The sequence below is a fragment of the Protopterus annectens genome, chromosome 8.part1, assembly GCF_019279795.1.
Source record: "Protopterus annectens isolate FY-2018-M chromosome 8.part1, PAN1.0, whole genome shotgun sequence".
In the NCBI taxonomy this organism is placed as follows: Eukaryota; Metazoa; Chordata; order Ceratodontiformes; family Protopteridae; genus Protopterus; species Protopterus annectens.
Genome location: NC_056742.1, coordinates 483,937,769 through 483,955,482, shown reverse-complemented (window position 1 = coordinate 483,955,482; position 17,714 = coordinate 483,937,769). Strand labels below are relative to the sequence as shown.

The 17,714-nt window shown below is 42.5% G+C and overlaps 1 protein-coding gene across 1 annotated transcript in view; it reads right to left on the bottom strand.

Annotated features, from left to right (window-relative positions):
* The window catches only part of CHD9 (chromodomain helicase DNA binding protein 9), a 2,842,495-nt gene that overhangs the window by 1,772,000 nt on the left and 1,052,781 nt on the right, over window positions 1-17,714 (bottom strand). Inside the window, exon 8 of the mRNA XM_044082017.1 lies at window positions 13,967-14,084. Coding sequence (XP_043937952.1) covers window positions 13,967-14,084 — 118 coding nt within the window. The remainder of the gene's footprint in view (window positions 1-13,966; window positions 14,085-17,714) is intronic.

Genomic DNA, 17,714 nt, shown 5'->3' with positions numbered 1-17,714 from the left:
CGATGGGGGCATCTTTTGCCCCTATTTATGCAGACTTATTTATGGGGTATATAGAGGAACAGATCATCTATGATGGTATGCATAATTTATATTTACCTGAGATTGACATCTGGCGCCGTTATCTGGATGACTGTTGGCTAGTTTGGAGAGGGGACCCGGAATATCTCCAAGAATTTGTGGAATATCTCAATTGTAATAAGTGGGGAGTTGAATTCACTGTCTATTACAACATACAAGAAATTTATTTTTTGGACGTACATTTGGAGCGTAAACCAGATCATACTCTAAGAACAACGGTTTACAGGAAGTATCCACAATATAATAAGCTTGCTACATGCCTCCAGTCTTCATCCCAGACACACTATTAATAATATTCCCAAATCGCAGTTTCTCAGAATCAAAAGAATTTGCTCTTCAAAGCAGGACCTTACTATATGTCATCAGGATCTCACCAACAGATTTTTAGAAAGACGGTACAAGCAGGACAATGTTAAAACCGCATCAATATGGGCTTGTAATCAATCGAGGGACAGCCTATTAACATACAAATCTAAACATATTAGGGGTAATCAGGATACCATCAGGCTAGTTACAACATTCGGAAGGAATACCCATCAGTTCACTCGAATTATAAATAAACATTGGAATGTACTCAAAAGTAACATATGACTTGATGACTGGTTGGGGGACAGATGTCAGTTTTCGTACAAAAAAGGAAAATCCCTGGGGTCACTTTTCACATTATAAAAGGACTAAGACCAAAGCGAGCATGTATCACCAAACTACTCTTTCGGGGGATAAATTAGTGGGGTGCTACCCATGTGGGCACTGCTCCTTCTGTAAACACATTTTTAAGACGAAGAATTTTACCAGCAAAAATACAGGTAAATTATTTGATATCAACTGTTTTGCTAATTGTGGAAGTGAGTGGGTTATTTATTTGGCCACATGTACATGTCAAGCGTTCTACATTGGTCAAACATCCAGACAGTTCAGATGTCGGATGTCAGAACATCTGGGAGACATTAGAAATGCTAGAATGGCCAATGCTTTGTACAAGCACTCACGGATTCACAAAACAGCTGAATTTACTTTTACCATTATTGATAGAATTTTTGGAAACAAAAGTTTCAGAACAGGATGGCACAATTTATTGAACAGAAAAGAAATGGATAGTCAAATTAGGTGGTCTCTTTCCACCAGGTCTAAATGACAAATTATGATATTGTGTTTAGGATTATGCTGAATATTTAGTAGTCAGTTTTACTATATATATTTTTGAATGCAGTTTTATGAATTCCATTTGTGCACGTATATTCATACATATATATATATGCATTTTGAAACACATTGTATGAACTATTCATCTTTGTTCTTCTTACAGGAAATTATGTCAATTATTGCCTAATTGGGTATCCCATATAAATGCAGTTTGTGAACTGCTGACAATGTATAACCACTGAAGAAAGCTATATGCTGAAACCGGTCTGGTAATATCAATAAATAATTTTTGCTTCGTGTCCCTGGTGCTGGCCTTCTTTTTTCTTACATTCAAGTTGCTTTGGCCTGTGCATCTACCGTACTTGCTAGCACTTTTTTGAGAGATAATACGCAAGTACCAGAAAATAATTCTGGTAGCTTTATTGCCTGATTTAGATTAGTTCCAGATGCCACTTTTGGAAAGAAAGACGCATTAGTTCTCGATGAAACCCTATCCTTATGAAGAACCAAATACGAAGGTTTGCAGGACAGTGCTTGCACTCAACTGATATGCACTCAGCTGAAGTGACAGCCACTGGAAAAAATGGTTTTCCAAGATAAGTATTTTAAATCCCCTGATGCTGCTGGTTCAAATGGAGCCTGAGACAATGGTGTAACATGACAATAATGTGCCAAGGAGGAGCTGGACATCTGACTGGGGTCAAAGTAGAAAAGTTTCTTTTAAGAAAGCTTAAGAAATTTTGAGAGACTACAGAAAAGTTGTTCTGGCCTATACAAAAACTACAGATGGCTGCCAAGTCAACTTTGATGGTTAAGTGATTAGAACCATTATAAAAAAAGTCCGATAAAAACTCTAGAATGGAGAGAACAGGAGATGAAAAGGGGTCTAGACCTTTGGATGATGCCCAAATAGAAAACCTTTTCCATTTGTTACAGTACATTTTGGTAGTGGCTTGGTTTTTAGACGCTGATGAGATCTAAGCAACAAACGAGGAAAGCCTGGCATCTCTGGCTAAAGTTAGAATTTAAGGAACAGAGCAGTTCATTTCATGGCTTTCTGGTCCGGGGGAGCTAGTCCAGCAGGATGAGTCAATAGATCTGGATAACAATCCAGTTTCCATGGAGGACGCACTAGAAAAGACCACAGGAATGGAAACTTTGTCTGCTGAGGCCAGAAAGGGGAAATAAGAATCACCTTGACCTTACACAGTCTTGCCTTTTGTTCAATTGTTCATTGGAGGCAATGGGTGAAAACATAAAGGAGACCTGGGGGCCAATTGTGGACCAGAGCATCCCTCTAGGACTGTCCCTGAGGAGGGAATAAGGCAAAATAACTGCTGCACTTGTAGTTTAGATGGGATGCAAAGAGTTAGCAGCAAGGTTGCCCCCCCCCCAGTGACTAAAGATCAAGTCTGTCACTGTTAGAATAAGGAAAAACTCTTAAAGCATTAGGACAGATCTGCTCAAACTATCTGCCAGAACACCTGATAACCCTGGGATGTGCACTATTATTATAAAACAGTGTGAAGATATTGCCCATTACCAGACTCCCATGATTTTGCAGCCTAATGGGTAAGAACAGTTCTTCTCTGTTTACTGATGTACCAGTCTACCGACATACTGTCTGTCCGTACATGAATCACACCTCTGAGGAAACTGTACTGAAAGGCCTGCAATGCAAGAAAGACTGCTCTCAGCTCCACAACAATGATGTGAAGGGAGACCTCTACATGTGACCTTGTGCCCTAGACCATATTCCTTTTGAAATGCCCCACCCTCACCCTAGAAGGGAAGAATCTGTTGTCACTACTGATACCAGAAGATCCGTTCAGAATGGCCATCTTTCTAGCACTGAAAGAGACATTATCCTCCAAGATATCTGCTGCCTGCAAATCTGAGCAAGTCTCATCTTGGTGTGAAGTGGGCAGATCCTTTGAGACCACTGTACCACTAAAGCCCACTGGAAATCCCTCACATAGAAACTAGCAAATAGGACCACGAGGAATGTGGATGCCACAAGACCTAAAAGCTGGAGGATCAGCCTTGCTAGTGGACAGGGGTAGTGAAGAACTTGAGCTGAAGTGAAACAGAGAAAAAAACCTCGACATTGGAAAATGTGGAATCTAAGGTTGTGTTCAGGTGGTATCCAATAAATTCTACTTGCTGAGACAGTGTAAGCTGGCTTTTAGAAATGATGACTGTGATGCCCAGATCCTGCATCAGTTTCAGACAAAAGGTCCCAGTGACACAATAACAGATAGTCAGTTGCAGCAGTGAGAAATCAATCGATGTGAAAACCGGTCTCCCTAGTAGGCAGAGATGCACTGCTACCACTGCCATAACTTTGAACATCTGGGGGAGCTGTGCTGAGCCCAAAAGGCAGGGCACTGAAATGATAACGATTGGCTCCCAACTGGAAATGGAGAAATCTCCTCAAACACCTCCCTATCTTCACATGACAGTATGCATCCTTCAGATCTATTGAGTACATACAATCGTTCTTCCTCAGTAGAAGCAAAATGAACTGGAGCATAACCATCCAGAATTTTGTCTACTTGACACACTGATTCAAATGACTCGGGTCCAGAATGGGTCTGTGGTCCCCTGTTTTCTTGGGTACTAAAAAGAACTGCAAGTAGACTCTGGATTCTATCTGCTCTGTGAGGAATGGTTGGATGACTTTTTTCTAGCAGCTTGAAAAACTCTGCTGCTGCATGTTCCCACTGACTGGTGGAAAGTTGGGAACATTCTTCCATTTGAAAAGGGGAAGTTAAAATGGTACAGAATAACCTCTGTAGATCTTAATTAGCAAACATAAATCTGTGGCTGTGGTTTGCCAGGTTTGTAGGTGCAGAGATAAGCAGCCCACAACTGTCTCCAGAGTACAGTAGTCAAGCAACTCTTCAGGGAAACTGAAAAGGCTTTTTGGAGAATGGCCTATGAAAGCTCTGGTTATCTGGTCCACCTGTCTCTAGGGCACTGTCCATTACTGTTACGTCCTCCTCTGCCATGGGGGGTCTATCACCAGGAGTTTCCTGATAAGGACTCTGAGACTTCCTGAACCAAATCCTCTTCCCAGTCTGTTGATTCCTTGAGTAGGATCTCTGGGGCATGGAGAAGCAATTGCCTACTGCAGAGAGAGTATTTCTCTGTACCTAGATGTGGTAATATCTCAGGGTTAAAGGATTCTGCCATGGTACCCTGGGCTAACTATTTAAGCCACTGTTTTTCAAGATAAATGGCCAGGAAATACAAATTGCTCAAGAATGACAAACACAAATGCATTACAGATACTACAAGAGCTATGGTTGTGGGAAGCACCCAAACAAAAAAGACACTGTTCTTAGCGATCTTTATGAGGAATCTGTCTCCCACACTGACATTTGCTTTTCTTGGGTGACATGAACTCTAAGTAAAAGAAATACAATACAAGACCAAGAAAAGTAAAAAGAAATCCTAAAGGGGCAGTTTTCTGATGGGCAAGTATTCAGTACAGCAACAATACATTCAGACCAACTAGCAAAAGTAGCGGTCAAACTGGCAGCAAAGACAGTCGGGGTAGTTATATCCATACATCCTTTTTATGCCCTACATTCTGTGCAGGGAGCATAAATGTGATGTACAGTGCATACACGATCATTAGGCTTTTGTATACTGGGTGAGTGTCACACTGCCCTGGGGAAGGAGATTCCCTCTGTTTTGGATACTGCAACAGTGACATAGAAGGACATCCCTTTTTACTCTTGGGCAGAGAACAAAACTGCATGCGAACAAAAGCAGATTTGGAAGGATAGTTAATCAGAAGTTTGGGAATAGGAGAAACAAAAAAATGTTTAAAATCCTGCAAAGCTTTACTCTTATCCTGGAGATTTTTAAAAAGTTCAGCAGTAGTACCAAAATGATTTATAATCCAAAGAAACATCCAAAAATTTAGCCTTAATGTCACCAGGTGAAGCCTGAAGAGGAAGCCAAAAGTAACACCTTCTAACAGAACCAAATGCAGCAGCCCTGGAAGAAGAATCAGCTACATCATAACTGCACTTAACAGAGTGGAGGGCAACTTGAGAAGTAGAACCCAATAAGGGAAAGGGCCAAAGCCTTTCCCTCAGAATCAGAAATGTCAAAAATCACCTGACAAACTTGGAAAAGAAGGGCTAAAACATACATGATCATATGAGTCTAGTAATTAAGAGTCCTAAAAGACAGGGTGGCAGCAGTTCAGACCTTCTTGCTCAGCCTCTCCATGGCCCTACTATCCTTTATCTGAAGGAAGCAACCTGGTAGAGGGCAACAGCTTGGAGGGTTAGTTAGAAGAGGCAGGCACCACAGGAGGACAATCAGCAAGGTATGGATACATAAATTTACAATCATCAGGCAGCCTGTAAAATCTGTCAGGTTACTTAGGAGCTAGGTGCTGAGAATCGGGCTACAGAAGCTGCTGAAAATGTATCCATTAGGGCAGCCAGAACGGAGGAACAGCAGAAGGCTTGGGAAACATTTGGAGGAGCTCATTATATCTCTTCTAGATATCAGAAACCTGAGAACAATCACACTTAAAGACACACAGTGGTGCAACGGTAGTGTCGCTTCACAGCAAGAGGTTCTCCAGTTCGATTCTTGGCTGTAGTGCCTTCTGTGCAGAGTCTGCATTGTCCTCCCTGTTCATGTGGGTTTTCCCGGGTACTTCGGTTTCCCCCCACGTTAAAAAGACATGTATCTGGAGAGCATTGCTCCACGGGCCTTCGCTGAAAATTGGATTTGTTCCAAGTCGGACTTGCCCAGTAAACAAATGTTAAACAAATAAATTAAATTACCTTCAATCACATTAAATAAATCCATCATGCAGGAAATAGTGTCCCAAAGGAGAGTTTCACTAAAGGGCAATCTGGACTAATAAGAATCCTTTTCCTCAGAACCACAGTCCAAGGGGGAAGGGATCTGAGAAGAGTAGGCTAATGACTCTTCTCCTGAATCCTGATCCTCAGAGGAATCCTACTTCCTAGCCTTCCTAAGAGGAGTGGAAAATCTGGAAGGGGCAGGACAGAGAGCCTGTGAGGAGATTTTAAAGTCATTTAAGCGTTAAACAACCCCTGAGTAAAATACTGCCATTCTTACTGGAAATCCTTAATAGCAGGGGATATGCGCTCGGTTTTCCATTTCTTTTTTTGCAGGATATCTGCAGGAAAAACCCTGGGAGGGTCATACCCTTGTCAACACTCAATAAGCATAGTATGGACCCTCCTCCCTCACTAAGATCTGTGGAATCCCGCTCGGTCCCTCGGATATAATCAGCAAAGGTTCCCCCCAACGTTTGGAGCAGACATCTGGAAAGCCTCCAAGGACATGTAAGAAGACTGATCCATGCCAGCTTCCAATGGGCTTGAGGCACAGGAATCCAAAGCAGTGACCGGAAGATCCTCTGGGAAAGGATGGACAACAACCATATCGGACCTGACTTTTTTGGCCTTTTTCTTGGCCAAAGGAGGACTCTAGGGATGGGAATACTCAGACAAAGCCCCGCTGAGCCAACAGAGCTTACAGTGTTTGTTTTCAAGGTAAACAGACAAGGAGGAAAGGCAACTATGTACAGTCATGGGGACAAACGCTTGGCAGACAGAACACAGGGTATGGTTATGAGAAGCACTCAGACAGAAGAGACACTGATCAGGAAACTCTTTATGGGGAATCTGCCTTGCAGACAGACATTTTCATTTTCTGGATGACATGAAACGAACAACACTAAAATAAGAGAGAAAGATGAGGTAGAATCACAATTGGGCACTTGTATGAAAAATGGCTTAGTAACCAACATAGAAAAAAGGTGTTCAGACTGGCAGAAAAGAAATCCTGAAGTGTCTGCATCACCTTTATGCCCTACGTCTTGGACAGGGAGCATACGTGTGACATACGACATCTGTAGATACTAAAGGCTTTGGTATGCTGGCTGGACATTGTGCTATCCTTGGCAGGGGATCCCCAACATTAGGAATGCTGCAACAGTGATATGGAAGGACATGTAGAGGCCATGAGACACAGAATTCTGAAATATGCCCAGGCAGATGCCAAAATCCATTTACAAAACATCAGAAACTATTCCTCACAACATTCCACTTTGTTCTGAGGAAGAAAAGCCGTTTTGTGGGATTTTCCAATAAACATCCCAGAAATACATTTGTGTGAGGCAAGATAAGATTTCTCCATATTTAACTGAAAAGTACAGTTTTGTACCTACCATAAATGTAGATGTCCGAACTGGATAGCATCTGCAGTCATAACAACTGGGTTGTCCTGTCGTCAGGCAGCCCTTCAGTCGGCCGGATTCCAAAGTCCGGGTCCGGCTTCGGCTGATGTCGCACTCCACCCGACGTCATCTCTATTGGTCTTCGGGTATAAAAGCATCAGCCGACGCCATTTTCCTCAGTGTTTCTTGCCCCAGATGCCAGAAGCCCTCTTGCAGGCTAAAATTTGGATAGATGCCAATGTTTCCAAATAGATAGAGGTAAACACAACAATAAGCATGTATGTACATATATACAAACAAATACACCATAAAAGACTCCCCCCCAACAGCTAGCTATTAGGAGGGTAAACACCCTAGGAGTACCACAGAGGGGAAGGAGGAGGGTAATCCTGACTGCAGATGCTATCCAGTTCGGACATCTACATTTATGGTAGGTACAAAACTGTACTATGTCCTTCATGGATGCATCTGCAGTCATAACAACTGGGTAGAATACCATAGCCAACTAGGGAGGAGGATAAAAGTAGATTATGGTGTGTTTAGGATCCCTTGCAGTACAGCAGTGGCAAACCCTGCTCGGGATCTGGAATATAGAGGCAAATTATAATGCTTGGCAAATGTATGCACGGAGGTCCAAGTAGCCGCCTCAATAATGTCTTTGGTAGCCACTCCTCGTAAGAAGGCTGTGGTAGTGGCTGTTGCCCTTGTAGAATGAGGTCTTATGTTCTGTGGAATTGGTTTTCCATGGAAGGAGTAACAGAATCGTATGCAATTTCCTATCCATTTGGAGATTGTCTGTTTGGAAATAGCTTTTCCTTCCCTTCCTGTTGCATAGGCTACAAAAGTTGGTCAGTCTTTCTGCTATTTTTGTTCTGTCCAAGTAGTAGCGTAGCTGTCTATGTACATCCAAGGTATGCAGTATTCTTTCCCTCTGTTTTGTGGGTTGGGAAAGAAGGTAGGTAGGTGGATTGCCTGGTTTAAAGACACTCTGGATACCACCTTGGGCATAAATGTAGGATTAGTCCTCATGGACACTCTATCTTGGTGGAAGATTAGGAAGGGTTGCACTGCCATTAAGGCCTGTAGTTCTGAAACCCTCCTTGCTGAAGTAATTGCCAGTAGGAAAGCAGTTTTCAATGACAGGTGTTGTAGGTCTGCTGTTGCTGCTGGTTCAAAGGGTGATAGTGTCAATTTTTCTAGCACAAAGTTCAAATCCCAAGCTGGTAATGGTGGTTTCCTTGGAGGTTTTACATTCTTGATTCCTCTGAGGAACTGCCTGAGCAAAGGGTGCGAAAAACAGGTGGATCAAAGCTGTATTCTGCTGAAATAGCTGATGCATGTATCTTGATGGAGGAGTAGGACAGGCCTGAATGAAGAAGTTCGCCAGATACTCCAGAATGTTAGGCATATCTATGTTTGACACATCTTTTCCTCTTTCTGTACTCCAAATGACAAACCTTTTCCATTTTCCAGCATAGTTCCTTCTTGTTGAAGGTCTGCGTGCTTCAAGAATAATGTCTTTTACTCTTTGGGAAAGTTCTGGATTAGCTGCTGCTATGTGATGTTCCATGCAGTTAGTTGCAACGTTTTTAGGTTTGGATGTATGATGCTGTAGTTGTTCTGAGTTAACATCAAAGGCATCAGGGCTATTGACCCCATATTGTACCGAGACATGCTCCTCAGTAGTGGGTACCAGTGTTGTCTTGGCCAGTTCGGAGCTATCAGGATTATCCTTGGACGTTCTTCCTTGATTTTCAGTAGTACCTTGTGTATCAAAGGAAGAGGTGGGAATGCATATGCTGTTAGGCCTTTCCAGCTGAAGGAGAGCGAATCCACTTTCCATGCTAGTGGGTGGAATGTCCTTGTGCAGAATTTTTTGAGCTGGTGATTGAGAGGTGATGCGAATAGGTCTATCTGTGGCATTCCCCATTTCTTTGAGATGGTCTTGAAGATGTCCGGGTGCAGCTTCCATTCGTGGGCATGCCAAGTGGTTCTGCTTAATATGTCTGCTAGACTATTGTCTTTCCCGGTACAAATATTGCCTGTAACTGGATGTTGTAGCTGAGTGCCAGGGTCCACAGCTCCAAGGTCATTCTGCATAGGGCGTATGAATGAGTGCCTCCCTGTTTGTTGATGTACCACATGACTGTGGTGTTGTCTGTCCTTATCATCAACTGGCCCTCCTTGAGAAATGGTTTGAACTTTTGGATTGCCAGTTTTACTGCCAGCATTTCTTTTAGGTTGATGTGCAGGTGAAGTTGATCCTGTGTCCACAATCCTTGCACGCATTTGTCCAGCATGTGGGCCCCCATCCTAGGTCTGAAGCGTCTGTTGTGATGGTCTGGCTTGCTTGACATCTGCGAAAGGGTAGGCCTGGGTTTGACTGGCATGCCTGAGCCCACCATAGGAACTCCTGTTTTAAGCATGGAATTAGTGGGATTTCTGTTTCTAGACTGTGTCTGTGTTGGGACCATAAATTCTTTAGGTACCACTGTAGTTTTCTCATATGTAGTCTGGCAAATGGAGCCAAGATTATGCATGATGCCATGAAGCCCAAGGCCTGCAGTACTTTTCTTGCTGTTAACTTGTTCAGTTTTGTTAGTGCCAAGAAGTAAAGAGGAAGTTCTTTTCGTTTTTCTGTAGTCAGGAATGCCATTTGTTTTACTGTGTCCAATTCCGCGGCCAAGAATGTCCTTGTTTGGGATGGTATCAGCCTTGACTTTTGTAAATTGACTGTGTATCCCAGTGCTTGTAGCAAGTAAATGACCCTTTGTAAATCTGTTGTCAGCTTGCTTTTGTTGTCCCTTGTAGCAGGCAGTCGTCCAGGTATGGGTAAATTTGAATTCCCTGTAGTCTGCAATGGCGATTACTGATGCCAGGCATTTTGTGAATACTCTGGGCAGTAGATAAGCCAAAGGGCAATGCTGAGAATTGATAGTGCTCTGATCCTGCAAGAAATCTGAGGTATCTTCTGCAGATTGGTCGAATGGGGACGTGCAGGTATGCCTCCTTGAGATCTAGAGTTACCAGCCAAGACTCCTTGCCCAGCATGGGAAGAAGCTGCTGTAGGGTCAGCATTTTGAATTTTGGGACAATGATGTATGTATTTAAGGTGGACAGGTCGAGAATTGGTCTCCAACTTTTTCCTTTCTTGGAACTAGGAATAGTCTGGAATAGAACCCCTTTCCTTGCTCTGCTGTTGGCACTCTTTCCACAGCTCTCATGTTTGCTAACTCCATTATCTGGCGTAGAGCCTCTGTTTTTTGATTTGGAGGTAGATTTGGCATTCCTCTTTTGACTGGTAAAGTGTGGAAGTGAAACCGGTAACCTTGATCTATGGTTTGTAAAATCCACTTGTCTTTTGTTATGCAGTGCCAGTTCCTTGAAAATAAGGTTAACTTTCCGCCTAGAGGAGCTGCTATTTGTTCCCTGGTAGGCGGATTTAGGGTTAAGTCACTGTGGTTGTGCTGATGTAGTGGCAGTGGCTGTGTCTGTGCCTCTGTTGTTACCTTGCCACTGTCGTCCTCTGTAGGCACCTCCTCTGGATTGGTTTCTGCCTCTGGAACGCCTATTCCTGCCCCTTTGAAATTTTGTGGAGTCAGGAAAGGACCAATTTTGGCAGGCCAGTTCCTGCTAAACATTGGGGTTGAACCTGCAAGAAATCTTTAACAGTTTGAACAGATTTTGCCTTTTCTTCCATTTTCTTCATAACCTGCTGGGCAGGTGTACCAAACAAACTTGTCTTGTCCATAGGAGCATCTAGCAGCTTAGCTTTTAACATGATCCGGTAAAGCTTGTTCCTTTAGCCATGCATGCCTTCTTATCACTGTGCCTGTCATGGCTGATCTAAATGAAGCCTCCAGTGCATCATAGCCACATTTTAAGGAATGGTTGCTAACCTGTTGTATGTTATTTACCATCTCTAATACATATTTCTTATCAAGAGATTCATCAGTGGTTAGTTTTTAGTTAACTGATCAAGCATAAACTCTTGGTATTGTATCATGTGAAACTGACAGTTTAAAGCTCTAGGTGAGAGAGTAGCTGAAGTGTAGACCTTTTACCCCATCTGTCTAATGACCTTGCTTCCCTTTCAGAAGGAGTAGGGTTTTTAGCTATGGTCGCAGCTACTGCCTTGGGACCCTGGGATATAGTTTCTGGGTCTGCAAGTGGGGCCTTGTAAAGGTGGTGATGAGTATCTGGCACCCTGTAAAATCTGTCTGGTTTGGCAGGGGCTGGGGTTAAAGAATCTGGAGCGGAGCAAACATCATTGAAAGCATCATCCACCACAGAGAGAACAGGAGGTATAGCTAAGGGCCTATGCTGTGGGAGGTGCAGAAAGGTCCTAAGTCTTTTTCTGGAGTCTGAAAAATCCTGTTGCTGCCATTGGAACTGTTCTCGCATGGCATGCAAGGTTTCCCAAAGGAGAATTCTTCTGGTGGGGAAGCAGCTGGAATGGATTCTTCAGCATCAGAATCTTCAAAATTGGAGAAGGGAGCCTCTGGCTGGTCAGTTATGTCTGATTCATCAGCAGATTCATCAGAGGACACTGGCTCAGGGGGCTCTGCCCTAGGTCTCTTCTCTGGGGCTGAGAGGCCCTATCTGGGTGAGATTGAGATCCTCTGATTAAAGAAATTAAGTCTTCTGCCAAAGAAAGCATTTGGGAACTAGAAGAGGGCCTGGATGTGGGGGGTTTAACAGGCACTGTTTTAGTAGTCTTGGCTGCTTTAGCCCTGGCGAAGGCCTTAATGGACATGGCTGCTGGAGGCCTAGCAGCACCACGTGCTGGGGTAGAGACATCCAAGGGGATGGTGTCTGATAAGTCAACCACCGTAGTGGGTAAAATTTCTGAGGTCGATTCAAGAGTTGTAGCAGGGGCCTCAGTTGTAGGAATAGGTTCAGCTGTACTTAGATCAGTTTTCTCGGTTTCGCCAAACCGAGACACTCGCGTTTGCTTAACCATGGTTTCGCCCGAAACCGCGGACCGCGAGTGTCGGTCTTTATCTTTGCGTTTTTTGGTAGATTGGGTAGTCGGAGGATCCGACGGCATAATGTACGCAAAATCAGAACCGAAAAACTGTTCTGCAAACTCCGACCGACGCCTAAGCGGTCTCCGGTTGAAAGAAGCACAGGCCGAACAGGCTGCTATGCCGTGGGCTGGGCCTAAACAAGGCAGACAGTAAGAGTGGAAATCTTTATGAGGTATTTGTTTCCCACAGGTTAAACAATTGTTAACTTTTTCTGACATCGGCTGAGGCAAGAAAGAGTCCCAACGGGTACTTAGCTTTAGAAGTCTTCAAGTAGTATTCGGTAGAAGTAATCTCTGGATCCGACCGACCGGCACTTGCGAACAGCTTCTGCTTGGGCCACGCGCAAGAAAGACTGGGGAAAATGGCGTCGGCTGATGCTTTTATACCCGAAGACCAACAGAGATGACATCGGGTGGAGTGCGACATCAGCCGAAGCCGGACCCGGACTTTGGAATCCGGCCGACTGAAGGGCTGCCTGACGACAGGACAACCCAGTTGTTATGACTGCAGATGCATCCATGAAGGACATCCTCACGCTGAGAAAGTTTTTGTACTGTTCTCCTCAAGGTGTAAAGTGGCTAAGGAAGTTGGAAGGTAACCCAAAGCTTTGGAAGCTGGTTTGCTGGTCCAAGCCTTGGCAGGAGGTCCCATATTGCTTTGACTACTGCAACACTGATCCAATAATGAACATCTGTGCAAGCTTCTATAAAGACATGGGAAGACATGGGAAGACATGGGCCCAGCCTGCCTCTTATTTCTGGTACAGAGATGATTCTGCTTGAGCCATCGTGGTGCATGTGCCCTTGAGTGAAAGCTCAACACAGTACAATAAACTAATTAGTGAAAGGCACCTTGACAGGGTAGATTGGTACGCCAGACCCTATAGACACAGCCCCTATCAGTGGTTAATAATCCTTCCTGTTTTGTGACAATTAATGGAAGTGACCATTAAAAAACACCTTCCAAGTTTGCCAAGAAGGAAGAAAGTATTGTGTATCCAAATGACAGTCACCAGCAGCTCTGCATTAGAACAGATTGTATATTACAGCACAAATGGAGAAGTATTGTGTATCCAAATGACAATATCACCAGCAGCTCTGCATTAGAACAGATCCTATTTTACAACAGAAATGGAAATGGCTACTACTTTTAATATAAAAATAACATTTAAAATTGACATTTGAAATGCGATTTAATGGAGTAGCCTTGTTTTATATTAAAATTTGGTCTGCCATGACAGACTCATTTGGAAGATGCTGGAATTTAAAAATACTTATTCCTGCAAAGGGCAGTTTAAAATGTTCTAGGACAAGAATACAGGAAATGCAAGTGTATGTGAAGAAATAATTCTAAAGTGACAAAGCAACAGCTTCCCCTATGTAGACTTGTGCCAAAATCAAACTTGACAAAATAACAACATGACCTACTGACATCTGTGCATTAGACAAGCACATATTCAGAATACTATACTTACATCAGCAAAAAAATGGGCTCTTTGTGCCTGTTTGATCTTGAAGCGTTTTATTTTCTGCTGTATCCGTCTGTCCTTCAAAAGCTGCTCTTCTGTCGCCCATTCACAGTGTAGATATGAACTACAGTAACAAAATATTAAAACTAGTTTACACAAGCTACTATGTGTAATTTCATCAGAAATCATTTCACTGCCATTTTATACATATACCACAAACACAGAGAAATTACTTCGGAGTGTCCTTCAGAAATGTTATAAAATTTTATAAAAAAAAAAAAGATTCCTGATCAAAACACAACTCACTGAAACACTTCACACAAACCACTGCAAGCAATTAACTCCTAAATTCTTACAATACAGAAGAGTATGATGAGGAGCTAGTATGATAGTGTCTGGCTGTCATAAAGCACCCCAGATGAACCATAATCAGATAAGTTTTATTTACCGATTACTGTTAGTGTTGTTGTTAGAGTTGTTTATTCAACATGTATTACAGTTTTTAAGTTTGCTGGTGTTCTTTAATAAACTAAATGTTTATTCAGGAAAAAAAATTAAGTCTAAAGGGGGGGGAGAGGGGTTTAGTAGCAGAAAATACAGTTGGCCAGCCATTAGGACATGATCTGGATGGCCACTAGCTCCTTTTCCCTACCAGCATCAAAAGCGATGAAGTGTGTGTAACCAAATGCAGCTTTACATCACAAAATAATGCTCAAGAAACACATGCCTACGACAATTCCATGGCATAGAAGGGTAAAGTCATGAATACAGCTTAGGTGACCACAGATTGATTAGCAACTCAGGCACCTGTAGGGGCCAACAGGGGAGGATGGCAATGAGTAGCTGCTGTTAGTCTGCCTGTCGGGGAAGGGGTCTCTGGTTCATCACTTGGGTGACACCTAGTAAGAGCATTGCACCTATGGAACATAGGCCTAGGGAGCAGCTGCTGCCTTTGTGCATATGCACGAACCAGAAGACTCAGTGTGGCCAAGTTCTCAACACAGCAACAAACAGGAATGATCAAGGAGTCCCAAAGAGAAGGGAGTGCTCTACTGGGGTGGGTAGGCCCTCACATAGGGCCAGTAATGCTAGCCCTCTTCCTACCACTAGAATCGCACCTCTAAGGGAACAAATGGGCCGAAAATGCTTCCTAAATGGAAATGTATGAGCCACAGTGCTCTCAACTAACCTGGAAATGTCCAGTCTAATCCCAGTGGAATGCAAGGACCAAATGGTTGCAGGCAAAGCAGCCCTCAGCCAAAGTCCTGCGTGGAAAAAAAAAGACCACCACATCCTCTTTCACTCCACCCCAACAATCCAGAATGTGAACCAAAAATTTGTTCAAGTCACCCAACAGGCAGAATGACTGATCTTGACTAACCCTCATGAAGAACCACAACTGCAGATGGGCATAAAATAGGATGCGACACGTACCGATTTCTAATGCTAATTTGCCAACATTGTGGCCAAAAGATAAATATTAGTACAACTTGTTTACATTTACTGTTCTTTTCAGAATGCCAGAATGGAATTCAATGTGCCATTTCTCTAGGCAGTTTCTAAGTACTGTGCCTACAAACACTGTGTACTTAATGGCAAAGCAACAGCAGTGGAAGCAAACCGCTGAAATGTTTAACACTTACAAAACTGCTGCATTCAGATTTTCAACTCAATGTACTTTTAAAACATTTTAGACGTTTTAGCAAAAGCAGCTCTTGGTGAAGCTGAGTCAGGCACAAGCAATTCAATATTTTTCACCCACAAGCCACAATGCCGGCACAGTTTATAAGTTAGCACTAAGGACAAGAGAAAATAATGCCTGGTTATCTAGGAGACCCAGTCCTTAAAGAGTATCCAATAAGCTTCTCAAAAATGCCAGCTTAGACGTCTATACGTTATATAGCAGTGGTAACAGTTACAAGAAATAGGGCTTTCCAGAATTTACTTCTACAGCAGAAAAGGCTAAAGGGAGAAAAAAAAAAGGATACCCCAATCATTAAATAAAGGCTTCAAGATGGAGCGAGATTTCTAAAGGAAGTCTTCAGACACTGAGGATTCTGCCTATGCTAGGCCAAATATTTTTTGCCATGTATATGCTTTGCCTCTACGGCATCGGTAGCAGTCATCATACTTCCATTCTTGCCAGAGACAGCACAAGCAACACTGACTGGAGTCTTGACTGGCAATATGAAGGTCACGTGGTCATTTGTTATGACGTCTGTGCACTTGAACCTAGGACTTACTGATGTCAGCTAATACTGTGACATGAATTATGTAATGGCAAAAAGTAGTAGTAGTCTCCAAGGACAACTACACTTGGACATCCAGTGCACTAACTCATGGTATGAATCAGAAGTGCACAGACTGTCTGAACCCAAACACAACATTTTTCTGCTAAAGTGCAGAACTGGTAGAAAAGTAATACCTAACCTGATCAATAAGAGTCCTTGATGTTAGACATTTCCTTTAATGCACATGAGCTCTCAGTAAAGATGGATTTTTACTGATGTGATAAAATGAAGGACAAGCCTCAGAGCCCCAGTTAGTCTGTAAAACATCTGCCTTTCTTAACAGAAACAGTAAACATAGTCCAAAGAAAGTGATGAGACACTATAAAAAAAACCCACTACTGTTAAAACTTAGGGGGGGTGTCTTACTCATCTTGCTCCTCTAAACCTTCAAATTCACTCGCAATCCTGTCTGTTAATAGTTGTGATATTTCCCTTACCGTGGGGGGGGTCTTCCTGACAGAAAACCAAGTTTTAAACCCCCAAAAAGTAATGTTTCACTTTAAAACAAACAGTAGCAAATTTCTGATAACTCAAAGGAGCAGGGTAAATACATTCTTAAAAAAAAAATAAAAATAAATTACTTTTATGATGAACACTGCCAACATGAAAACCTGAAAAGCCTGCATAAAGGAATTCAAACAGAAACTTCCTCTCTAAAACTATGAGCATATTTACTTCTGTTCAGTTAAAAGCACACATCATAAAGAACATAATGGCAGCTAAGAATCATTATCAAAGTTCAAAAAGCACTACATAATGACTCTGAAACAAAAAAGTTTAATACAGACTATCCTTACTTCAATCTAAGCATCTTCTGCCCCAAAAGTAAAAAAAAGGAAAAAACAAAGACACCAAGACAGTGGTTATTAAGTTCATTCAAATTAATCTGGTGAATAAAGTTCATTTTACTTTCACAGAATGAGAAGCAGCAGCTTCTAGCACTCAAAAAAGAAAGAATGATAATTTTTTAAGCTTTGCTCAGGGAAACAACTGCAAGATTGTGAACACCCACTTTGTTTCATGGGATATATTACCTTTAAACATTCTTTCAAAAATCTTTGCACACAAATAGTTTGACCTCACTCTAAGCAAAAAAGCTTAAAAATCAGGAGGCACCCGTTTCTCTCCTGGTATCTACCATGTTGAAAATAGTGAAAAATAAGAATAAAGTAATTCAGTATTTATCTGCTGCTGGAAAACAAAACCCTAACGAAAAGTTCCTAGAAAATAAAGACAGCTGTCTACACAGTACTGGTAACCACTCGGAGAGAAACCTGCCCCCATGAAACAGTCTTAGCCAAAGAGACTTTTACTGAAAATGGCTATAACCTTATGTGTCAAAGGTTACTTCACCTCTACCCATATTCAGATTCTCACAATTAATCCAAGAACCCACCAGAATTGACAAAAAAATTGAAAAGAACCTCCATTCTCGACTGGACATTAGTTAATCTCCCCACAGA